Genomic DNA, 26,765 nt, shown 5'->3' on the forward strand with positions numbered 1-26,765 from the left:
GAAAAAGAAAAACGTATTTCTTTTTCAGTTCTTAATAATATATTTATTGCACGTGTAATTTGTATTTTTACAATTTATATATATTTCATTATTTTTAATCTTTTGTAAATTTTTTTTTTTTAAATTTATAATATTGCTAATTACAATAACGTACTATTAATTAATTAATAACTTTGTACAAACTCTAAGAAATGTAACAAAAAAAAATGTTCACTTATTGAGCAAGCAATAAACAGTTGATTATACCCCTTTTAAAATGCAATTTTATTAAAATTTTCAACAATTTTGCTACTTTCAATTCGCTTTAATTTAAAAGAAACCAAAATATATTTTTAGTTACTAAAAATTAATTCTTGTTACTAATTAAATATTTGTTTTAATCCATTCAATATTTGTATAAATAAAATTATAAAAATCTATGTATATTAAAAATTAGCTTTAAAATTTTAATAAATTAGGATTTCATTATATCTTTTTGCAAGACTATTCGGTATCGACTTTGTTTACCGAAATTCTGAAAAAAATGCTAAATAAAAATAACGAATATTATTAAAAAATAATTACAATTGTTAATAAATACTTATAAAAAAAATTATGTTTTAAATAAAAACAATTCGGATCTTCTTTGGTGTATTCGATTTAACGTAATTTTTTATTGATTTGATCAATCAATAGATCCACCCTTTGTGAGGCACCACGAAATTTATTTGGTTCTGGACCAATCATTTGTATCAGTTGTGGCACTTCCTGACCGCTAATTTGCGTAAAACGAGAGAGTGCCTTCATGCAGGCATAAAGTTGCTCCTCGTTTGGATTGCCATTGAAAAATTGAAGAAGAGCCATTGTTAACTCGACGGCAACGTCATCAAATACCTAATGATTATGTTTTATTATAATTTTTTTATTATGTTTCAAATGGCATAAATTTTCACTCTATGACAAAAACATGCGAATAGCAAAAGAAGGACGTTTTTTTCACCAGAGAATTGGCGATTGAATAACGACTTACCCCGCAAATGTCTTTTTTAAAACGTATTTACGATTTTTTTTTTTTTATAAATACCTTCGAAATGCTGCCTTTTGGTAAAAGTTGCCGGAGTGTTTTGTTTTTGTGCATTTTCTGAAAAAATAGTACCGAATCCCTGAAAAAGTATTCGCTCACTACTCGTGTGATTTTCATTTACAAACTGACACAGTAGTTTTATAATTTCTTAAATGTTATAAATCCTTCAGTCATTATAATAAATAAATAATTAATATGTACAATACGTACACTTTTTTTAGTTATTATTTTTTTTAAATTCAAATATTTTTAAAGAATATTATACAAATTATAGATATATTTACTTCAAAATAAAGCTCTTTATTTTTAGAGAATATCTAATTAATTAATTTAATCTAACTAATTTTTGGAATTAAATTTGATTAATTTTTATAACATTCGAGTATAGGAAGCAAAATATTTTTTTATATTAAAATTAAATAAATAAATGCATTACGAACAAGATCACGACTAAAAAGTGAAATAAAAGCCCCTCGAAAGACGGATATGACAGAGCTAATATTTACTCTTTAAAAAAAAATTGAAAAATCACTGTGTATATATTGACTGAATGATTGTTGAAAACAATTGCCACCGAAAGCAGTCTAAATCATGCCTGATAGTGTTGTCAGTGTAAGATTTCAAGTGAAAGCTGGTTTAATCAATGAAAATAAGGCAGCACTTCTTAAAAAAAAAAAACTCTGGAGACTTTCTTATCTAAAGAGTTATCCGAAATTTATAAAGTATATAGGCCATAAATCGTTATTCACGTAAGCAGGCGATATAAAAAAATGACATAGCTGTTAATTTTATAGGGATACAGACCACAGTTTTTACCTCCTTGCAGGCTAAATTGTGAATAATTGCCGTTCCCCTTGCTTGCATTTCCAGAGACTCTGAGAGTAACGAATGCACTGCTACTTTCGTTGTTACCCTGATGTTGCTGATATTTTGATTCTGGTGCTGCCATTCAGATATATAAAGAAGCCATTCCGAACTGCTCAGATTTTCAAACATGTTTGCTAACTGAAAGTTTATTTTAAGCAATTTTTCAATATATTTAAAAATATTAACAAAATTATAATAAATAAATTCAAAAATACTAACAAATTGTGCAAGTGGTAATTGCTCTTCCGCTGGATGACGATCAATATCAAATGCATAATTCATAATAGTGTGCTCTCTTCGGTCCTGATGCAAAAGTAAAATCACATCATCCTTTAAAGCAGCAACAGACAAAATATTGAGAAGTTTAGTTCTCGCTGCAGTTTCCAATGATTTGTCATAAAGAATTCGACCTATAAAAAACAATATTAATTAATTTTATTTTATTATAGTCTTTATTGTTTGGTTATTAGTTTTGAGTGAAAAATATACTAACCAACAAAATTGAGAAAATTATCACCCAACGCCCAAGAGCCTTCATTTTCCATTACATATTGATGTAACTCTTTAAGATTTGTTTTCTCATTGTCATTCAATTTTCCATCGAGAATTTTCTCTAATAATTCAAATTCTTCTTCAACATTTATGAGATCTTTAAAGACAATTGGTGGTTCACGATGTTTTTTCACTTCTTCTTGTTCGCGTTTTTCTTCCTCCTCCATTTGAAGAACACGATCTGACGGGAGCATTTCTGCTCCCATTACACAATCCATATTTCCATTTCGAGGTTGTACCTCACTCATTGCACTTGCTGAAATTTTTTAATTTATTAATTAATTAAAAAATTCTGAAAAGGATTAAAAACTGTTACATTAGCAATTTAAAAAAAGATAAAATTTACCCTCACTATCTGCCATGCTTGTGCAACAGTTGCTTGGTCCTGTACTGTTGCTTTCACTACCACTTTCTCTGCTTCCTTTTTCCTTCTTTTCCTTCTTCTTCTTTTTCTTCTTTCGCTCCTTTTTTGCAAGCTTCTCGTTTATTACGTTCCTCTTTTCTTCCAAGGCAATTGAGTTTAATCTAAAGTAAATAAAACTCATAAAATTTTAATTTTAAAATTAATAAATTAAAAACAAACCTGGCTTCTTCGATAGCCGTATTTAAAAGTTGATACTCTGGAGAAGGCTCTCTTTGAAATCTCGGTTCAACGAATCTTTGACCAACTGTAAAACCAGCACTTGCACCACTGCTCAAAGCGCCTATTAAGGGTCCCAAAGTTTGTCCAATGGGTCTTAAAAGTAAAAAAAATTTTTAATTTCACGTTTCTATTCTATTCAATATTTTTAAACATTTTTTTTTATTACTTACGTTTGTAAGATGGCTTCTGGAAGATCCAAAATATACTTCGGAATGCCAGTGCCCACCAAAAAATTGCTCACCTCGTCCGTGAAAGAATTACAGTTATGTTTAAATATATGATAAGTGCCTGGTCTGCAAAAGAAGCACAAAAATAACATTTTGAATCATCAGTCTAATAAACAATTTATCATACCTTGATTCTACTTTTTATAGCATCCCACGCAGAAAAAAGTAAAATCATTTTTAATACATTATATTTATTTAATACATTTATTAGTATCTAATTTTTAACGAATTTATAAAAATTATTTCACTTACGCAAAATTTGACGTTCCTAAACCGTTGATATATTCCAGAAATACAGAATACGGAAGATATGTTTCACCAACTTTTTCGACTTTTTGTGGATCTTCAAGTTCCGTACCACCCTAAAAAACATAAATTTAACACAAAATTAGACACCTAAGTATAATTTACACTTACAATTAAATAATATAAATTTTTGTTAAAAAATTCGAACACGCGTCACTTGTATTCAGAAAAAAAAGATGAGACAAATTTAATGGATCCGTTGTCACTAATGCGATGTGAAGTATTTTACTTCAGCGTAAAATCTAAAATTAGAGCCTTCTGAAAGTTCTCGTGAAACGCTATAGTTTTCCTAGTGTGAAACCGAGAATAAATTATACATGAAACTGAGAGAAATGAAGAAAATAAAATGGATATTAATCTTGAAATACTAGAATAAAGATTTTTTTCCATCTCAAAAATTAAATTTCCTTAACAAATACTTTAATTAACTAATAATAATAATATTTCTAATCTAATATGGGACAAATAATAATTAATTTCTAATAAAATAAAAAATTAGTTTATATTAATTGCTATTTATCACTTCACTTTTTTTTTATCAATGATTGTGTAAAAAATTAAACTTTTAGTGTAAATAAAAAAAAAATTCAGAAATAGAAGCAAAAAAATAAGAATCGTACCCGAGTAACTTGTTTCTATATCACAAAATTTGATCACTGTTCATCACAATTAAAAATTTCAAAGCATTATGTCGTGAAAATTTGCACAATATTTTTTGAAGAAATAAAGAAAAAATTCAAAAAACACTATTTGCACTTTTGGATGGAATTTTCTTGTTATGATGTGTGACGTCACATTTGAATAACATTGCCAGTTGGTAATAGTGCTGTTTGTGATAATAGTAGACATGCACCAGAAACGATGGTGGAGGTCTTGGAAAGTCGCGATTTCCGGTAGGCGGTGAAAATGTTGTGTAGTGGTGGAGAGCGGCCGCGGACACCCCCGGGGTCAGGATAGAAGAAGAGATGAAGAAACACAATTCGTGATTATACCACGCAATGTTGAACTTACCGGCAGCAGCTTTCGCCTTCAGGGAGAAGTCTATATGTCAGGAAAGTATATGAGATAGAAAAGAGAGTCGTGAGAGTAGCTAGAAACGGAGTAGTTTTATTTTTAGTAATCCTCCAAACCAAATTTAGTACCCACTATGCTTCGGAGTATCGTATAGCCAGAGAACTGATGATGACTAGATTCCTCAATGTAGGAACTTCTTTTCAGACTATTTATTTCATTTTGGAATATTTTTATTTTATTTTTAATATTCATTTACCGATAGATTAATTTCAATTTCTTCTTCAAGACATAGTGATAATAAAATGAAAAGAATTAAATTTCTCCGTATAATTTTTCTTCAATGGGAAAAAAATTTCTTTAATATTAAAAACAATATCCCCTTAATTTTAGACAAATTTGTCTCGATATCAGGAGAATTCTTTTCGATAATAAAATAAGCAAAATAAAATTCCTCCCATTAGTAAAAAGAAATTTCAACTGATCCTAAATAAATTCCTTTCTACAGTAGAAAATATTTGTTGTCGATAATAGAATTCCTTTCAAATAAAGAATCCTAAAATAAAAAGTTAGAAAATTATTTATATTATTCAAAATATAAATTTTACTTACGGGTCTAACACTTTGTATTCCACTAGGTCCAAAAAAATATTCCCGACCATATGCAACTATTGCTGTGTGCCAAATTCCATCTATATGTTGACCTGCAACAAATAAATTTAATTAATTTTCAAATAAGTAACCATTTTTTTTGTAAATATGCAATTAGATAAAAAAATAAATAAAATTAAAAAAAAAACTCTCAGTAATTATTAAAAATCAAAATATTTTTGGAAAAAAATAATTTAATAAAAACGAAAAAATATTTGAAAAACATTTTTAAAAAGATTCTAATAAATAATTGAATTTAATCAATAATTATTAATTCATTGATTTTAAATTGTATTTAATAAGTAAAAAGCAATTTAAAATTATTTGGTACAATTGTACCAAAAGTTATTTCTAAATTCTACAATTATTTTGTTCATTTTGCTGTATTATTGTCAACATGATGACCTTACTAATTTACAAAACTAGTTTTCTAGGACTACACATGCAACAAATGTCTAACCCACTTTTCTTGTAAATGAATAAAATAGGATTCCAAATTTAAGTCCCGTTATAAATTAAGATGTAATTCATCACATATGTTCTCATAATTACATAATACCATCAGTAAGTTTAGCTTCAAAATTCGTTGTATTCTCATGAATCGTTCAACTTCAACCTAGATTGAAACTAGTGTATCGAGTTCATATTTCAAAATCATGCGGTTATTTTCAAAGCTATGTGCATTATTAAGAAGTATAGTTAATTTTTCAATTCTATTGTTCATTTTTCATATTTTTATAAAATTTAAAAAAATATTTTTATTATCATATTTAAAAGAAAAATTATTATCCAATTGGGATAGCGTCCAGGTGGTAATGTTTTACTAAACGCGCCAAGAGCTTGCAAATATAATCCAAAGTACTTATGTATATTACAAATTTGATATGTTAGAATGTCAAAACTGTCACAACAATTATATCTCATCAGACGAATAAATTGATTCGTAAAATAAAAAATTAGTAAAATGATATAACTATCATAGAATTAAAAATAAATTTTTTAATTTCTGTTTTGTAAAAAAAATAAAATTTAAATTCTGATCACTGAGAGTGAAATAATTCAGTTTCGGGAGATTTTTTTTATCAAAAAGTTCTTTTTCTTTGAAATTTTCTTTTTCTTTCTTTGTCCAGAAATGTTGACGTTGTGAACAATTTTCAAACGTATTGAATTTTGGATTCTTGCCCGCATTATGTAGACAAAATAAAATCTATTCGTTTTGGGTATTTTGATGAGTTTCTTTTCATATTATTAATTAATATCCACGAGGTGTGATTTTTCGCTGATGATATAGTTTTCGACCCACTTTTCATCGCGGAAATAGCGAATCCAAGTGGATTCATGTATGCTACGTTTTTATTGCTACAGTTCTCCTGGGCTCGTTGACTTTCGTCTCGCGAGAAATAACTTTCGTCATTTTGGTACTCTCACTTCCAGAGAGAAAGAGAGAGACAGATAGAGACTATCATACAGATATATTTATCTTCTTTGGCTGAGAGCAGGGGGTCACGAACCTCCCTTTTGTATGCCGAATGTTCTCTATTAGAAATTTTCGTAAAATAGGCTCTATTTTTGAAATAAAAATTCACTCTAAAATCTTCATGTGTCGCCTACCGACAAAAAGTCATTTCTCAATCTGTCTCTATATATGTAAGTTTACTTTTTTACGATAAAAATAGCCGAAGAATTTTGAAATAAAAACAGACAGCAATTTCAACCTATAAAAAAAAATAATTTTAATAAAACAAAATACATATTATTATACCTATTAATATTCTAATATTTAAGATTTTCTTTACAATTGGGTAAAAATAATTTTTATTTAATACTTAAATTATTAAAAGGTTTTCTTTTTTTTTAAGAAAAGAAAAAAAAATGTTCTTGAAAAAGAGTCTTTTTATAGAAGACTATTAAAAATTGATTAAAATAGAATTCATGAAATATTGTTTGATTCGGAGAAGAAAAAGTTAAATTGTCAATTTTTGTTGAAAGAGAGGGTGTGGATGTAATCATGGGAAATAAATTGGCTTTTCTAAAATAACATTTGTGGCGAACGAACCTTGGATGAAGCGTGCACAATGTACATTCTACCCTAGTTTTGCGCAATGCAATTTTCATCGCTTCCGTGATATTCGCAAATGCCAAGAGTATATAAATTAGACCAACTGTCGCGTAAATATCGGAATTTGCACCTTCGTTCCGCTTGTTAACGATAGAACATATACATCATTGATATCAATGGGACAAAAGTATCATTCCAAAACCAGAAAAATATTTGACTGAATGAAAATTATTTTTTTAATTTTATTTTATTTTATTGAATTTAATTTCATTAATTAATCCTTTAAGGGAAAATTTTTTAAGTAAATGGTTTTTTTCATTATTATTGTTAAAAAAAACATTTAATCAAATATAAATGAAGTAAAAATGAGAAAAAGATTTTAAAGTATTTCCGAAGATTATTACTTGTTTCATTTATGAATTCTAAGGATGATGCGATAATCATTTAATTATTCAAAGAGAATATCATCAGTGAGTCATTGAAACCGTACGTGTAATACACAATGACTCGTAATTATAATTAAATAATTGTTTATAGACAAAGAGTAACTAAAATTGTCTCAGAATTTGGCAACAATATTCTTCTACATTTGAGCTTTAATCATTTTGGCAGTATCATGAAATGTCGTCGAATAGTAAAAGTACATTTAAGTACTTTTTATATATGTGAAAAAATGATTCAGCAAAATCAAAGGGCGTAAAATTAATGTAAAACGTTACTCCTATATCAAAAGCAACATTTTTTACTAAAAAAATTTTTAAATAATATTTAAATACTTTTTTTTCAATTATTTCCTAAATTTGAGAAATATTATTAAAAATTTGATTATTAAAATTTCTATTTTTAAAAATAAAAAATTATTTTCTTGTCTCTTTGTACAGTTTACCTATTAAAAGTTGAGACATGAGTGCTGCAGCTCCTTTTGTTAAATCGTAAACATAAAGTTCCACTGTTGTTCCCATTTCGTCCAAATCATCCATATTTTCCGCCTACAAAAAAAGGAGCAATAAATAAGAATAATTAAAAAATAAAAAAAAGATTTTTTTTACAAAAAAATTTAAATAAGTAATAAATTAAATAAATGTCTGAATTTTTTTCTTTCAACAAAATATTAATTGGCTGAACTCCAGAGAGAAATGCCGCGTAAATTTGTACGCCCACGAAAACATGATAGGATTGCGCAAACAATTATTCCAAAAAACAATATTGTCAAGAATAAACATTTTTGATTATCAAAAGAAAGAAAATCAAAATTGTACATATTTGATACATTTTAATTAAATATTTTCAAATTTAAAAAAAAATTGAATTAACAAAATGTTCCTTTTTTCAGAAAAGAGGAAAGAAAGTTTCTTCTTTTCATCAAAAATATAAAAAAGTGCTAAAATTTTGAATAAAGATTTCTTTTTTCATTTTAAATCATTTTTAAAAACCAGCGTTAATTAATACTTAATTATTGATGTTTAATTGAAATAATTAAAGTTGACGAGAAAAAAAAATTATGAGAAACGTATAATTAGCAATTAGCCCATATTCTAAACTAAATTCTAATGTGGAAACTTGCCAGTCTCTTCAGCATAAGGATATTTACAGAATATTGTCTGAATCACTTAAAACTTACATATTACAATAAATGTAAAATAATAATTAAATACAAAAATAAAATAATGTAATTAATAAAAATTAAATAGTGATTGGTACATTATGAATCATAATTGATAATAATAATTAAAAAATTAAATTAATTTTAAATAATTAAATAATTTGATAATTAAATACCAATTAATTGATTATTAAAACTGAAAATAAAATTCTGATTGTATTAGAAAATTTTAATTAAATAAATTACTTCTTTCGCAGTTATTTCTTCAAAATAAAAAATAGTTTTAAAATAATTTTCAGATCACGTCATTAAGATGAAGAGTGGAGGAATTTAAACCAGGAAGGAATATGAAAGAGATATATTTTTCTTGAAGAGGTGTGTGAAGTTTTCGCGTCATCCGGAAGTAATGGATTTGATTTGCAGTTTGAATGATGTGAAGATACCGGAAGTAGTACGTACCTATTTGTTTCCCTCCTTATCTTTAACTCACAATGATTTTATCAGCGGGCAAAAAAGTTTACAAAAAAAGGCAATCGAGTAAAATTTAAATAATTAAATTTTTAATTAAATTAAATTAAGTTAAAACTTGTGTTCTCACGAATGGTACACGTTTGCGATGCTGTGTGCTTCGCTAGATGGCCACTGGCAAATGCAACTGATCACAAAATTTCTTACAAGAAGAAGAGACTTCAAAACAGAGAAATGGCGTGGTGATCGTTCTTGGCAAGAAGAAATGGTTGCAAAGGTAAGAATTGTACAAAAAAAATTTATTTCATATGGAAAGAAAAATTATAAAAAAAAGAAATAAACGAAAAATGTTTTTTTATGTATTGAACAATTTTAATTAAATAAAACAAAAATTATAAATTAATAAATAAAACAATGAATTGATTTAAACAATTAATCAATTTAAGTATACATCTGAAATTAATTTTTATAATAATTAATTTAAATAATTTAAATTTAATAATCTTCAATTTCAAAATGTAAAAAAATGAAGTAAATATTTAAGTTTCTAAAAGGCAAGCTAAAAAGAATAAATTAAACAATTATAATTACCAAACAGACAATAAAATTTCTTGTATTTTCAAAATTAATTATATTTTAAAAATTAAATAAATTGAAATTAGCTTCTTTTACAATTTTAAACTATTATGAAAACAAATTTAATGGGAAAGAATTAAAAATACTAATCAAATAAAAAATAAACGTAAAAATATTTAATGTAATGTGTTAAATGAATTAGAATTTAAAAAATTAAAATAAAATCTTTTTAATGCAATGCCAATAAATACTTGATCCAAGCCGGAAAATACTGAATCATGCGTGTAGGGTTGTATGACCGATTGCCGGAGTAAGGGGTTCAATTACCTGACACTATTTTCTAAAATTTGAAATAACATTAGGATTTCATTGAATAAGTTATTATTTAAGTGAACTCAGGTAGTAAAATTTTAAGGATATGATCAACAATGATTCATTTGGGTGCATTGTAGTTATTCACTTTGTTACCTTTGTTCTATGAGCGTTATTTGCCAGTTGTTCCTTCGAGTTTGTCAAGGACTTGTGTGTAAGCGAAGGGAACATTTCATAATCGATTTTTAATAAAAATTTACGAATTAATAGTTTTTGCTTACAAGAAAAGTTGACAGTTCATATAAAGGTAGTGAATACGTAAAAAATTAATGGAATATTGATGAAAATTTGATTGCTACTTACCATTTTTCGTAAAACGTAGAGGTTAGGTTTTCTGACAAGTTGACTCGACAATTTTCACGCGCTCGTCTAGGGACTTTTGTGACATTACAGTTTATAACAGGGCAAGAGAAGAACAACTTGAACAGCTGATGCTCCACGAACACCGGCAAAATGTCAAAAACCAAGCAAATTGTAAGTTAAACAAATTGTTATTTCTATAATTCTAAATTATCATCAAACATCACGTTTGTCAAGTCAAAATACTCTTTTTGATTTTTAGATTATTCTTTTTGTAAAGATTGTCGATCAAATATTGTTTTTATAGAAAGCGTCGGTTTGCGTACAAGCATGGTTGCTGTAGAAACGATGCTTGCAAAAATTACTATACGTACGCTTTGTTTTGACATCGTGACTTCTCAATATTTTTTCTAAATAAAAAATAAATTTTCTTATTTTCTTATAAGAAAACATGTATGTATGTATGCTTTTTTTACAGACTCTACGTGTACAATCACCAGAGGGAACGAAACGAATTCAAGTGAATGCTGCTGACACAGTATCATCTCTTTTTGAAAAGGTTTATATTTTACAAAATACTTTGTTTTTTTTTTTAATATCAAATTTGTCAAATCATTGAAGAATCTAGTGTATTAACATTTATTTTTTTGCAAGAAATAATTTTAAATGTTTTAATCTCATACTTACAGGAACATTTCCTTTGTTCTTTGATGTCTGTAATTTAAACTTTCTTCTACAATCTTTTTCTCATGGAGAAATTATTTTATATGTATTAATAGAGATTCGTAAAGTTATTCACAAACAAATAGAAATTTTTATTTATTTTTTTGGTTGAATCTACAATTTTTTTAATGACATTTTTAAGTAACTGGGAATTAATTTTTAGTAAATTGTTTATTTTTTTTAGATATACGATGCCTTTGATCTCAATAGTTTTGGATTTGGTCTATACAAACAACGAAATTATAAAGATGAAATTATATCTTCACGTAGTAAAAGTGTTTCGGATGTGGGTTTATCTCATGGAGATATGCTTTATTTTGCGTCAGTTAATGGAAGGGTACCATGGGATGGTCCATCAACTAGTAGTTCCTCTAATAATATAACAGGTATGTTTAAAATGAATTATTATTTACAAAATTTAAAAAAAATGTTTTTTTTAATCTAACGATTCACTGAAAAAATACTCATTGTCAACAGAAATGAGTCAAATGGACGTAACTCCGAGTACAAGTCGTACTTCTCAGGTTCAACCTGTGATAAATTCTTCACGTTCGTCTACAAATGTTGTTGAGGACGAAGTCGATTTGCAATTGTGGAAATTGGATGGAAAGATACAGAGAAAACGGGATGAGAAATTGTTAGTACTATAAAAAATTTTCCATCAAAAGGAATTCGTTATTTTTTTTAATAAAAATTTTGGCTAACTTAAGAATTTATTGTTTCAGCTGTCGACATGGATTGAATGCTTGCTGTGTACATTGTTCGTCTCTTGAACCATTCGATGAAGTATATCTCAAAGAGCAAAATGTTAAACATCTTTCGTTTCATGCGTATCTGAGAAAATTGACTGCTGGAGTTGACAGGTATATTTTTATTTTACAAAAGAAATTTTTATAAAATTCTTGTCATTAAAACTCACCCTTTTTGAATTTGAAAATAAAATTAAAAAGGTCATTTTAAATAATTACCGTAATTTTTTAGAGGAAAATTTGTGCAACTTGAAGACATAAGTTGTCGTATTAAATCGGGTTGCAAGGATCATCCACCATGGCCTCGAGGATTTTGTAGTAAATGTCAACCAAATGCAATCACATTGAATCGACAACAATATAGACACGTGGATAATGTCATGTTTGAAAATGCAAGTTTAGTTGAACGTTTCTTGAATTATTGGCGTAGCACAGGACATCAACGTGTTGGGTACCTTTACGGAAGGTACGAAATTCACACAGATGTTCCTTTAGGTATCAGAGCAGTTGTATCCGCTATCTACGAACCTCCACAGGTAAACTGTCACTTTTTTTCTAAATAATTAAATAAAATTTAAATTAGAACCTAAACTTGGTTTTTAATTATTCAAAAATTATGACAAAATTAATTATAAATAATTTTACCTGGATAAATATTAATTATTAACAAAAATAAAATATTTTCCCAAAATTCAGGAAAGTTCTCGAGATAATGTAGTGCTTCTGCCAGATGGAAAAGAATCATTAGTGAATGAGCTAGCTCACTCGTTAAATCTTCGAAGAGTCGGTTGGATATTTACTGATTTAATCGCTGATGATGTCAAAAAGGGAACTGTAAGTATAAGTGATAAATAAAATTTTAATTAATAAATAATAATAATAAGACAATTAAAACGAGAGATTTTGCTAACCAATCCCATCTGTAATTTTGCTCATAGATTTACAACAATAATTACATGGTCATGCACGAGTAATTCTTTTTTTTTTCTTTTTGAAATCAGAATTCTCATTTTTATCGGATATTCTTTACACAAAAATTAAATGCACTCATACAATATTGTTTCGTGGCCGATATTACAAAATATCGAACGGTTTGCGAAGTCGTGATAATTTTTCCAAGTTTCATGTACATAGCTTTTGCGCTTTATCTCTCAAGAAAAATGCACACCCATAAATTATTTATTTCTTTTTTTTTTGTTCTTAATACAATATAGGTCGGTACAACATTATTGTTGCATATACATATTTATTGTTGTATTGCACACTCGTTGGTGCCATTTAAAATTTACAATTTTATAAAGCTAAGAGGTGGCCATAACAATTGTCTTCCATTTACGACGTTGGCAATCGAGTTTTTTTTCAAGAGAAAGTGGTAAAGTGCTGTTCAAGAATACTCACGTATAACTTTGAGTTTTTTTTTCAAAACTGTTTTAATTTAATCCAATTTCTTAAAATTGAATTACTTATTAAAATGTAATTTTTTAATGAATTTTTTGTAACAATTTCTTGAACTATCTTTATTATTTTTCAACCAATTCGATTGGATTTTCTTCTATTTCTTGAATATTAACGATAAAATTTTACCACTTTCTCTATAGATCATTCTATTTAGAGACTTATGAACTGACAGTTAAAAGATATTTCGTCGTATTGGAAAAAATAATTTCTATATATCCACATATAATATATATTTACGATTTTTTTCTCGTTTCTTATATTTCCAGGTAAAGCATGTGAGAAACATAGAAAGTCACTTTTTGTCTGCGCAAGAATGCATTATGGCTGGCTACTTTCAAAATCAACATCCTAATCCATGTCGGTTTTCAGCTAGTGGTAACTTTGGCTCGAAATTTGTTACAGTTTGCGTTACTGGTAAGTCTACATTTCTGTTTATATTGAAAACCAAAAATTTGTTTTTTTTAATATTAAGTTTTCTTTCTTTTTTCTTTATATTTTTCAATTTATTCTTTCTCTTTTGTTTGATAATATTCCCTTCTCATTCTATTCGATTTATACTTCTAATGATATTCAAAATTTTGGATTCGAAATAATGTGAGAGAAAAATATTGGCACCTCTGAACAATTTATTCTCATAATTATTAACTTACCTGCAATAGCAATAAATTGTTATTGTAAAATTTTCTCACAATTACCATTTATTTTATATTTTTACCAAATTATTCAAACATTTTATAATTTCCAAAGTTTTAATGCAAAATTTTATTAATTAATTATAATATTAACAAAAATAATAGATTGGGAAGAGAATATTGTAACGTAAGTGATAACATTAATGCTAACGATAGTTTGTGTTTTAATTTGGGCCCATTCTTAAGACTTAAGAATACTTGAATCTTGACATTAAATATTTTATTTTTCATTTTCGGATGAAAAGTTCTTTTCATTTTTTCTATTTTCGATTAAAGGCCTTTATTTTTATTTTATAATTCAACTGTTCTAATCAAGAAGAAATAAATTGCAAGAAAATTATCCTTTCATAAATAATTACAATTTAGAAATTAATAAAGAATGTCGTATATCTTTTTAAAATGAAACTTAGAATGATACATTTTTTTATAAAGAAAACAAAATTTTTATTTAAATAGATATGTATCATTTAATAAAGAAAATTATAAGAATCTGCATCATTTGATAAGGGAAATGATGAGAACGACAATTCTTATAATATTTCTGACAAACATTCGCTTTCTTTATTCGTAGTTTGAAAATTCTAGTATATTTTGTTCAAAGTTTTTTATTTTAACAAAACTTCAAAAAAGATAAGTAACTATGATTTTTTTTGTTTAACTCAACATTAAATATTTATTTTCTCAAAGTTTAATTCGAATATAAAAGAATTAAGATAATTAAAAATTTTTTACTGAATATAACATAAATAAAAATTCTTAAACTCAATTTTTTTTTTGCATTTTTAGAACTATTGATCAAATAAAAATAAAGTGAAAAGAAAATTCTAGAATTTTCAATAGCCTTGGGTCGACATTCTAAAATTCTAACGACTATTGTATTTTTTTTTTTTTTAAATAAAAGAATGATATTGAGTGCACTTTTACAAAAACTAATAACCTTTGAATATTTTCTATTCTTTGCTTTATTCGAGCTCACATTTTTTTTTCGTTTTCGTGAGTACTATATTATGTACGCTTTTTTTCTGCAATTGCATACATCAAATTTTCCTTAAACGTATAACAATGATCTTACATTCTAAATCGTCTCAACTCTGCGACATAGCTTTAATTCCAGTCTACGGAAAATGGAAGATTTGTGTGTGATTGGAAAATGTGAATTTGCGAATCGTAAACATTATAATTATAAGTGTTTTTTTTATTTAATTTTGTTTCTTTTTTTCATTTTTCAGGAGATAATAAAAATCAGGTTCACATGGAGGGTTACCAAGTTTCAAACCAATGTATGGCGCTGGTACGCGATGGTTGTTTGGTGCCTACAAAAGATGCACCCGAGCTTGGCTATGTGATTGAATCCTCGGATAAACAATATGTTCCTGACGTTTATTATAAGGTAAGTGTGCGACGCTTTTTAAACCGCATTTATCACAGTTGACAAACGTACGCGTTTGTGATTTTTAAATTTATTTTTTTAAAAACAAAATTTTTCTTAAATTCTTTAAAAGAAAAAAAACATTACGTGTCGTTTGTCACAAAAATAGAACGTTCATAATATATTCGTGTATAATGTGTACAAATTAAGGTAATTGGATAGAATTAAGCTAAAGAATGTTGAAAAAATTAAGTTTGAAAAGATCCGGAATTTTTTAAATTATTTTAATAATAGCTTTTTTATTACTTGGACCCATAGTTTAAAATTAATATATAGAATATTTTCAAAATAATTCTTTAGAATTTTAATTTTTGTTTCTTTTAAAAATATTACATTCTCATTCTTTTTGTATTATAATATTGTCGTTATAGAAAAATAATAGTTTTTTCAATTTAGTTTTTAATAATTTCACTCGTCCAATTACCTTAGAGTAAAAATCTTTGAAAAAGCAAACAACAAGTGTGAAGACGTGAGGAAAGTATAAAGAAAGACTGTTTTTTTTTGAAGGGGATAAAAATTTATAACTCAAAGTTAAATATTTAAAAAGTACATCGAGTTCGGTAACGAATTAATTATCTAGTCAAGCGATAAAAATAATTGATCAGTTTTGGACAAGGTCTAAAAACAATCGTGCTGTGTAAATTATCATTTTTGTAAACTTCAAAGGAACAAATTCGATTTTTTTTGTTTTTTTTTTTAATATTGTGCCTTAAATTAAAAAATCTAATGAAAAGAAAAATATTAAAAACAAGAATTAAAAAGAGTGTAATGATCGCTTATTTTTTTTCTTGAACACGAGGAAAAGTGATCGAGAACCGATAAATACTCGAGATCGGTTCTTTTATCAAATTTTATGCGTCGCTGATTCCTCACGTTCAATAAAAATATATGTACAGGTGGGCTGCTCGTTTCGGTAAGATGAGCGTATTCGTATATATATATATAATAGATTTTTATTTATTTTTTTGTTTGTTTTTTGTTTTTTCACGTCGAGGCTCGAAATATTGTACAAGTTTTGTCGTTACGACGACCGGAACGAGATTTTTTTTTAATCGAGCTCGTCCACCTTTTCCGAGTCTTGCATTTTCTAGCCGCATTTTTTTTTTTCGATTCGTCATGCGTTTTTCGCGCGTTTACATACTCATTAATAGATAATTAACAGCGTTAAAACTTTCAAGTTCAACATCGAATGAGGTTTTTCTTCGAAAAAGGCAATCTCGACGACGAGGACGTGCATATCTATATAATATGTATAATATAGGTGTCTTTACGTTTTACACGTTGCGAGATTCCGCGACTCGCTTTCGCAATTTATATGTATGTGTACATTTTTTTAATAGTATAATACATTCGTTACGTTGGGATTTTCATTTTTTTTTTGTTTTTGTTTCACGACAATTTACACAAGTAATATTATTAACGCATTACATAGTCGTAGTACATATTTCGATATACATTATAAAGGAATGATTCGTTAAATATTTTTTTCTGCATCATACATTATCCGCTCATGTCATTCGTTTTTCGCGTTCAGAAGCTACGAAACGTTCGTTCTATGCGGTATTTTAGGCCTTGCATACATTCGTGTACTGACAATGAGATCCAATCTTAAACATATATTTATTCAACGACAAAATCCGCTAGTCGATGGAAAGCAGAAAGGGAAGTAGAGTTCTTTTTTAAAGTCTACGTCAAAAAAGGAGGTATTTTGGAATCGCTACGCAGACTATCTTCTTCCTTTCTCTTTCTTCTTTGGAAGGATGTAACGATCGGCCATTAAAAAAAAGGGAAATAAAAAAAAGAAACGAAATGGTACCGCTTCACTGAATCTATTCGACCAAGTCGTTTTTCTTTATTTACTCTTTTTCTCTTCATCTTTTTTACTTTGTCAAGTCATGCACTTGAGCCAAAAAACACACAAGTCCCCGTCTAAAAATATATATGCTTCTTTTAATATATATATTTTTTTTGTATATTTGTTATTTATATATATATATATATATATATTTATTTATTTATATTTATGTGTACGATCGCCCCGTCTATTTTACTTATTCCCCCGTTTTACACGTATCTAACAACGACCTAAAGTTTATGCATTTGAGACACCGTTATCGTTGCGGTGCACGATGCATTTAAAACTAGACAATACGCCGATAGCGAAAATAAACGTTCAGAAAATGTTTCTGAAACAAGTACCATATAGCTAGGAGTCGTATCGATATGAAGAATCGATCTGAGGTACGTACGCGCCGATTATCGTTTTTTTTTATTTTTTTATATTTATTTGTTATAAATAGATATTGAATCGCGTAAATTCCCGATCAATAGCAAAATATGCAGTTTTCTTCTTTTTTTTCATTATTTCCTCTATATGTCCACGTTTAAAAATAGATTTAACACTTTTTTCTTCTTCTATAGTTTAGAGTAATTTAAAGTTGTGTGATTTTTTTCTTTAACGTACTGAAGCACCGTGTAAAGGTACTTCGGGAGCGATTGCGCGAACTAGCGATTTATTTCTACAAATTTTCCCCTACGGCTCTAAAACATTCTTCTCTAGGCATGTTCGCCGCGTTTTTTCCATACACACACACATACATACATATATTTCCAAAGAGAGTATACATATACTTCCGACAAAAAACGTGACTCGAGTTTAGTTTTTGAGTATGACTTTGACGATCAAGAAAATAGCGGCGAACATAGCTATTTTTTTTCTTTCTTTCTCTCGATTTCTCCCTCGCCCAAAAAGTAGTGCCGATTATATATTTGTCAACAAATTTGCCTAATCGTTTCCCCTCCCCCCTAATTTACTATATATTTCATTGCACCCCCGACTCAAACTATATGAAAACCACCCACCCAACCCCATTGATAGTAACGACGCAACTTTTTCTCTTTAAAATCACTGGAAAACACAAAGACGATGGATATCGTGGCGACTCCTCGTCGGACTCGCGCCTCATCCAATCGTTACAATTTACCGCATTTGGTGATCAATATTGTTTTCGTGGGTTTACCGGTTTGATCACCAAATGTTGATATTTTTTCAACCAATTCGAGGCCTTCGACAACATGACCGAATATTGCAGTAAAACCACGCATTTCCTGCAATATTATACGAAATTGTGAACCAACCATACCAAGATTGTCGTGACGCTTTTGCGTTCGTCTCATACCGACTGCACCACGTACCGATGGAAATTTCGTATCATCAGGCATAAAATAACCATCTTCAAATATACTTCTACCGCCGCGACCATTATTTAATTCAAAATCACCGGTTATCACGGATTCACCCTCCCAACATTGAAATATCGAGCAACCCTTGTAGCCAACACCAATTTCACCAGTGGCAAGTACACTGAAATTTTTCGCCATTTTTGGCGCTGCATCAGGTCTCACCTCAATGACAATACGACCATGCGGTGATCCATTTACTTCAATATTGAAATAATACATTGGATAGGGATTAGAGGGCCCGCGAAGATTAATATTGCTGGACGGTTGTTGAGGAGAATGGACAGTTACTAAAGGACCGCTACTAGAACCCGCATCGGATATGAATGTTGATTGTTGTTGGGGATGGATCATTGCATTTTGAGGTGCTGACGAGACCGATTTTACGGACGGTGAACCTGGTGGAATGAGAAGTTGTTGTTGCTGCTGTTGTTGTTGCTGTTGCTGCTGTTGTGGAGGAGGTCCCTGATGAACGTGTACCGAACCTGTCGGTACTTGTGATGCCATCATATTCGAATGATAGTCAATTGATCCATTTTGCAAGTGTTGTTGCTTGCTGACAATGTGCCTCGAATACAATTGTGACATACAATAATTAGCAAGAAACAAAATAGGATTTTGTGAAGCCGCTAATCGACCACCATTTCCATGTGTTTGAGGTATCACTGTTTCGCCCGAATGAATGCCAGCCAATGCTTGTTTCAATAATGCAAAATCAAAAATCACACCGGAATTACCAATCAAATCATCCAATTGACATTGCAATATCATCTCTTGATATTTTGATTGTAACCTCTGTTTCTCAACAATAAGTTGAGAATGTAAACTGTAAACATCATTTGGATTGTCAATCATTTGCAAGCTCGCCTTTGCCTTGCCCAATGTTTCGCGTGCATCAGTGATCTCAGGGAAATGACTCCAACCATTTTGCAAATCGGTTTCCACGTGCGTTTTTAATGTTACACAAGCCTCCAATACTTTTATTAAAAATTCTCGCTGTTGCATTGCCAGTCTTTGTATCTCCGATGACAATTTTCCCATTGCAACTAATTCCACCTGAACCTGTTGAGAATTTTACGTTATTTTTCATTTTTTCGGAAAATATTAAACTAAAATTTATTTTTACTTTTTTTTTTTTGGGGGGGGGGGAGTTTAAAATTTTTAAAAAATCGATTTACATCGGCTATGAGTTGATCTTTGGCATCAGTCTGTGATTTAATCTGGTGACCAGGGTGTTCCTGTGGTGTTGCACAAGCTCGACAGAGGGACGTATAACACGTTCCACACCATAACGCTAGTGGCATGCCATGCGTGTGACAATTCTCACTCTGAAATGATCAATATGTTATGACTTCTTCTGTATTGAAAATTTAAAAATAAAATAAAAAATTGTTACACAATAATCGGGAAAGTAAAAGAATTTTAAAAACAATTTAATTGATTTTTTTTAAGGAATTTGAAAGTTAATTTTTGAAATCACTTTGCATTGGGTCGAATAAAGGTATATATATGACCTTTACAACATAATCCTATTACTTTGAGAACCTTTTTGTAGTAAGGCTTCACACTTATGCCATATACTTTCTTTACTTTACATATAACAGCTTTAAAAGTTTGATTTAAAAATTAACACTTGTATTTATAGTCAACGATCCGTCAACTACAATAGTTGTGCAAATGTCGAGCAAAAGTTTGCAAGTCGCGAGTTTATCAATTTTTTTTCAGGGTTCACAATACAGTTTTAAAATAAATGTCCATATTTTTCTTTAGTGAAAAAAGGACAAAATATATATGATTTTTAGAAAATTGAGATGAATCTTCTTTTCGTTTTTTTAAAAAAGGACCTAACTTAGATTAATTTGCAATTCCTGCGTTTATAATATTGTGATACCTTTCTCTCCTTCTCAATGGGCTTTACGGACGTGTTGTTCGATGTTATCTTGAGGTGTGAAAAATTATTTGCTAACGCAAGAAGTGCAGAATGCGTTGGCAAGGCATCGGGTCCTTGATCGCCCAATTCTGTTCTCTTCCAACAATGAGCACAAAATAATTCACGACCTTTTATGAAATTGTTTTCTATGCATCGCAAACAGAAGAAATGCTTGCAGCTTAAAAACTTTGGACATTGCTCTGAATCGTTGTACTTCTGTTTGCAATAACTGCATAGTGTCAACTCCTCCAAATCCGTTAAAACACTTGGATCCAGCATCTGAAATGAAAAAATCATTAAATTATTGAAAATTAAATGACGAAAAAAATTCCAAAATTTTGGAAATTAAATTTCTCTAAATTAAATTAATTTATTTAAGGAAATTTAACAATTTTTGTTTAAAAATTTTCAATTTAATTATTTAATAATTTTTTATAAATAATTTTTTTTAATGAGAGCATCATTCGTTAAATGCGCTTTTGGTGAACAAGCCTGGAATCCGGATGGACTCGTCCTTCCGGCATCTCTCATAGGAAAGCGCACTCGATGACTTTGAGCTGGCGCGATCTTTATCTCTAAAGTCGGTGTACACCCTCCTCATCTCATCCACCGGCATCAGTAATTATGCAACCAAGTCTCGACAACAAATAAAAAAAAAAGATATTTTGATCATGTTGGCGCATGCGCCTGAAATCCCGCCAAAACTCAGATGGGCAAAGGGGGCTGGGTGTCTGGGACAGAAAAGCCGTAGGTAAAGAATAAGTGACGAGGACAGAAGGTCAGGAAGGAGAATGGATAGGGGGAAGAGGGGGGACGAAAGTAGAAATGCGTAATGAAGCGTATTTGTGAAGTCGCTTCGTACAGCACTGTGCGTATTCCGTAGGTCTGTGTTAATGCTGATAAAATGATGACCAGAGCAACGGCTTATCTGGCAGCCATGCGACGAAATGTCCCATTGGACTTAAAACTTGTATAAAACATGAATCGTGTCAATATGAGGCGACAATTAATTATCATTGATAATGACAAATAGAATTTGATTTTTTTTTTGTTTCAAAACGAGAATTGAGTCTCGCGGGAAATTGCTTCTCGCACTTGCCATCATGCTCTATTCATTCACTCAAACATGTACTTGACCCTTCGTTCTCTGTCTCTCTCTTTAATAGAACGTCTATATGTTGAGTGAGTGATCATAAAAATTGTCTGCCATACCGTTCTATTCTTGTAGTTTTGTTGACGCGTTGCAATGAAAGAGACCCGTCTAGCTGTGTGGAACGTCTTCGTCAGGATGTTTACGAAACGTTCACATTCGCGTGACTTCACATTAGGATTTAAGCTTGTGTGACTTTGGCGCTGCTCCGATCGCGGGAATCGCGGATTCTCGCGGATGTGGACTGTGTCGTTGCGTCGTCGCGGCTACTTAACTTTTGTACTATTAACACGAGCGTGTTTACGCTTATCGAACGTGAATTACGAATAACATAACGACGGCTCGCCGGTAACGCGGCGTTACTCCAACCTTAACTCGTGCAAACGTTTTGCCACATCATGATGTTTGGTTCACTAAACTAACCACTAGCATGGCGGCGAGGGACCAACCGACCAACACACACACCAACAAGGCGCGCGCTACTCGGCTATACGCTGTTGCTCTTTCCTCTTTCCACCCTCTTTCTCCTCACTCCTCTTTCACTGGGTATGTAATGCGCCTGCCACTTTTCATCCTCCTCCAACGTCAAAAACTATTCAGTCTGTCTCATTTTCTCGTTTGTATTCTTCTATAATCTTGTCTCTCTTTGACACTGGTTCGTGGTAGTCGCTGCTTTCATGGTTGACCGCTTTCATGCATGGCGGCAGCACTTACTTATTGACTATGCGCGCGCAATATTTGACTTCACTGTCATCAAACGTTTCCATTTCCTGTGAAAATTACAATTATTATTGCCGGGAAAAAAAATAAAAAGTCATTTTAAACATTTTACATGACAATTTCATTGATAAATGTTTTCTTTGGTAAATTGAGTTTTTCTTTTTATTAACAAGCGAAATAAGGAATTTTAAAAAATTTCTAAAACAAAAAAATGACATTTAAAAAGAAAAGGGAAATATATTTTTAAACTACTTTTTCAATAGAAAATTCTTTTTTCAATATAATTTATTTATTTTATTATATGTACAATATAATAATTTATATTTGAAGCTTCAAATATAAAAAATACACTAAACTACATATATTTGAAGTAAACAATTGTCACATAAAATATTGTACTGTTGACATAATTTTAAGAAAATAAAAAAATTATTTTACTTTTGTTTTTTGGTAAAAAGAATATTTTTTTTTGTTTTTATATATTGAGTAAATTAAAAAAACAATTTGTATTACTTTTAATATAATTTTTTGTTTTTTAAATTGGCTAGATTAAACTTTTAAATATTATATATAAAGCAACAAAAACTGATGATATATTCTAATTATTGAATTTTATCATTTCAGGAAAAAGATTCGTATGGAAATGAAGTTTTGAGATTAGCAAGACCACTGCCAGTGGAATATTTATTAGTCGATGTTCCAGCATCAACTCCTTTGACACCTCAATTTACTTTCTATGCTAGTGACACTATCACTCCGTTCCCTGTAGAAAACAGGTAATTAAAACTATATATTCTGTTTAATAGTTAAATTTTTATTCTTATATTATTAATTATTATTACCTATTTATTATTATTTTTATTATTACTTAATTATTAAATTACATCAATTTTTTTAGGCTGGTGGACGGTCAAGTACAAGAATTTGATTCTTTATGTACATACATGCAACAATTCAATCCTGATCAGTTTCTTGAAGCAGTATCTGATTTTCATTTACTTCTGTTTATTACAACGATGGATATGCTACCACTGAAGGTAAATAAATATTTTAATCAATTTGCAAAATTCCGTGGGAACTTTTATTCAAAAATTATTTTCGTTTTGGAATAATTTTATTTATTCTATATAAAAAAAACTATTTTAATTTTCTATCTTTTTTAATGAAAATTTCTTCTTTTGAAATTATTTTACATGAAGCTTATAATTTTCTCAATTATCAATTATTTATTAGGTTAATCAGAATTTTTTTTTTTTAAACAGGATCACATGGCACCTCTCTTGGAGGCAATTCGCACAAATGATAGACAAAAAGCCACAAAATGGGCTCATTCTGAACATTGGGCGACAGTTGAACAATTGATATCTGCCACTGCGGCCTCTTCTCATTCATCACCTGGAGTGACTTTTGGTAATACAACCCACTCGTCGTCTTCCTCAGGAATTGGAGGAATTGGAATTGGCGTTGGACCAGGTCCAGTTAATCCACCTCCAGAACAACCATTATGGACATGTCCGCACTGTACTTTCTTAAATCCTGGCGAATTGTCCTCGTGTGAAATGTGCAGTTTACCAAGGTAATTTCTTGTTTTCTCTTTCCTTCAACTTTACAATAAATATAATTTATTTACACAATTACTTTTATATCGTAATCAGTATAGAATTTTACGTAAAGAGTGTATTTATACTTTATTCACGCTCAAACTTAAATAAGAAATTACGTCCGTTCTAAATAAAAATAGAGTAGAGCAAATGTTTTATTCCTTCGCACTCAGGAAATGGAATTATTAAAATGTCTTTAACTTTATCAAAGTGTCGTCTTTTTCGTATTTAAAGATTTAATTGTATGAATGAAAAATAAAAAAGGTATTTTTATAATATATGTTTCAGGATGGCGATGTAATTTTCTTTTGAAAATAAATGGAAACTTGGAATGTGAAAAAATCGAATAAGCGAATGATGCCAGGATCAAAAACGCGTTAAATAATCATTGACTGATAGTACAGTTTCCTAACTAAGGGAAGTATCCCCGTACATTTATAAAAAAAAAAATTGCAATTTGTAAGAAAAAAAATAAGTAAACAAAAAAGTTTTAACTGTGATACAGGAATGATAAACTTTTTAAAAGAAAAATATCAGATTGTCATATTATGAAAAATATTGATATTTGAGCTTGAAACAACATGTGTAGGTGTAATATTCAAGTGTAGCACTGATTAATTGTGTGTGGGGAAATTAGATCTATTTTGTTGGTACCAAACTTTTAGAATGATTTTCTCGTTCATATTATATATATATATATTATATATTAATAATGACTTTTTAGTAATGAAGTGTATACTTATTACACAATCTATGTAGTTAACAAATAAAAAAATTAAGACATTTTCATTGATTCCTATTGAAAAAGTCAATTTCAATCAAAAGTTTTGAGTACTTATATAATTTTTCTTTTTCGCAACAAATTACCAAGTGTAGAGAGGCTTTTCCGTATTACTTTATTTAAAATCTTTTTTGTTTTTATTTATTGATATTACTTTTTTTTATATGTAACATTCACCCTTGCACTAGCAAAAGACTTTCGCGTGAAGCGAATTTTTCAAATAGAATTCATTTGACTAAAAGTTCTCTAAATATAAAATGTAATTAATGGTTGTAAAAGCTCTTTTGAGCTTTAAAATGGTATTAATCTTTTTTTGGGAAGTAAAAATTATATTTAGAGCAATTTTAAGAAAAAAAAATTTTATTTAAAAAGTGTTTGTCTTTTGATAGTGGTTTGAATAGAAATAAATATTTACAAAAATTTGAAGAAATTTCAGAGCACGATACTACAAGTAAAAACGACACATTGTTCCAATGACCACTTTCTTCCCAATGAAATAATAAAAGCTCTAATTGCATTATCTTTCTCAGATTCCAGGGAATTATCCGTTTTAATTATTTTGTCAGCCTCTTCAGCTTCCTCGACTCTATCCATGAGATATTTGGATAATTTTTCCGGCAATACAGTTGCGGAAGTTGATAGAAAAGCACCCAATTCACAAGCCACTTTACTGGGACATGAGCGAAGAAGTGCATCATCGGCAAAACTACTATAATGTTGAATATAACGTTTAAGATCACTGTGCCAACTTCCAGTACCATTGCTCTCCTCACGGCTCTCCGAATGATCATATTCATGATCAGGATGATGATCCTTGGAAAAGAATAAATTAACGAAAAATCCTTCCGATATTGCGGGATAAATGACGCGTATTATAAATGGTAAAATAATGAAGAGCTTGCACATGAATTTAATTAATTGAAGGAATTTGAATATTTTAATAGGTACAAGAATTAATTTTAGTGCAAGAATTGGTATCACAAAGGGAATGGCACTTGTTGCCGTTATTTGAATTAATTGCCAAAGATTGCCAAGTAGCAATAAAAGTGTTTGTAAAAATGTTGCACCCAAATTATCGCAAGCCTGTCTATTGCTTGCGATTTGTGATGTGGCAGTTGCTACATTTCTATAACAAGAGCAACCATACGATGCTGGACCACCGGTGGATGTTGGATAATAAGAATTGCGCCAATGTTGCGCATCTTGTTCCTCCGTGTAATCTTTCGCATCTTTGTATTCGTCAATATAAGCATTCGAGGGTATTGTACTGTAACCATCGGCATAATCGTTTGGCGATTGTTGCTGATATTGTTGCTGTTGCTGATACTGTTGTTGTTGTTGTTGATAATAATCTGGAAATCAAATTTTTATTTTTTATCGAGATAGTTTTAAAAGATTAGGAGGTAATAATTAATTATCAGTTGATTAAAAATTGCTTACCCTTATAATCCTTATAATCTTGAACATCATACTGATTTGCATCAGCAGTTGTTTTTCTTGCAGTCTCATGAGTCTCTCGTTTACCTTGAGTTACAGATTTATTGTAAATTTTCGATAAACTTTGCGGGCTTGATTTTTTATCTAAATTTTCTCG

At 29.4% G+C, this 26,765-nt stretch overlaps 3 protein-coding genes across 7 annotated transcripts; 1 reads left to right on the top strand and 2 right to left on the bottom strand.

Moving 5' to 3' along the window:
* Positions 1–531: 531 nt before the first annotated feature.
* Positions 532–10,829, bottom strand: LOC127279949 (uncharacterized). 5 transcript variants are annotated; one of them, XM_051302628.1, is made up of 12 exons: positions 10,702–10,829; positions 8,266–8,368; positions 5,282–5,373; positions 3,605–3,714; positions 3,296–3,418; positions 3,066–3,218; positions 2,829–3,007; positions 2,424–2,738; positions 2,150–2,340; positions 1,880–2,068; positions 1,064–1,120; positions 532–873 (listed from the first exon to the last, which is right to left on the bottom strand). In XM_051302628.1, the coding sequence occupies exons 1-12, from the start codon at positions 10,702–10,704 to the stop codon at positions 640–642; spliced, it is 1,749 nt and encodes a 582-aa protein (XP_051158585.1). In that variant the 5' UTR covers positions 10,705–10,829; the 3' UTR covers positions 532–639. The 5 variants fall into 5 exon arrangements, with proteins under 5 accessions (XP_051158585.1, XP_051158565.1, XP_051158594.1 ...); XM_051302608.1 differs by lacking the exon at positions 10,702–10,829 and adding an exon at positions 10,495–10,633; XM_051302637.1 differs by lacking the exon at positions 10,702–10,829 and adding an exon at positions 9,442–9,619.
* Positions 10,724–25,183, top strand: LOC127279931 (nuclear protein localization protein 4 homolog). The gene is made up of 13 exons (XM_051302594.1): positions 10,724–10,872; positions 11,177–11,257; positions 11,606–11,807; positions 11,899–12,058; positions 12,147–12,284; positions 12,403–12,706; positions 12,867–13,004; positions 13,895–14,042; positions 15,550–15,710; positions 23,414–23,565; positions 23,688–23,826; positions 24,052–24,365; positions 24,679–25,183. Exons 1-13 carry the CDS (start codon positions 10,852–10,854, stop codon positions 24,689–24,691), a joined length of 1,971 nt encoding a protein of 656 aa, XP_051158551.1. The 5' UTR covers positions 10,724–10,851; the 3' UTR covers positions 24,692–25,183.
* LOC127279981 (uncharacterized) lies at positions 16,516–22,722 on the bottom strand. The gene is made up of 4 exons (XM_051302649.1): positions 22,132–22,722; positions 20,881–21,198; positions 20,168–20,317; positions 16,516–20,051 (listed from the first exon to the last, which is right to left on the bottom strand). Exons 2-4 carry the CDS (start codon positions 21,196–21,198, stop codon positions 18,723–18,725), a joined length of 1,797 nt encoding a protein of 598 aa, XP_051158606.1. The 5' UTR covers positions 22,132–22,722; the 3' UTR covers positions 16,516–18,722.
* Positions 25,184–26,765: the final 1,582 nt, after the last annotated feature.

The sequence above is a fragment of the Leptopilina boulardi genome, unplaced genomic scaffold (assembly GCF_019393585.1).
Source record: "Leptopilina boulardi isolate dan_hultmark-lab unplaced genomic scaffold, ZJU_Lbou_2.1 LbouV2_112, whole genome shotgun sequence".
Taxonomy (NCBI): Eukaryota; Metazoa; Arthropoda; class Insecta; order Hymenoptera; family Figitidae; genus Leptopilina; species Leptopilina boulardi.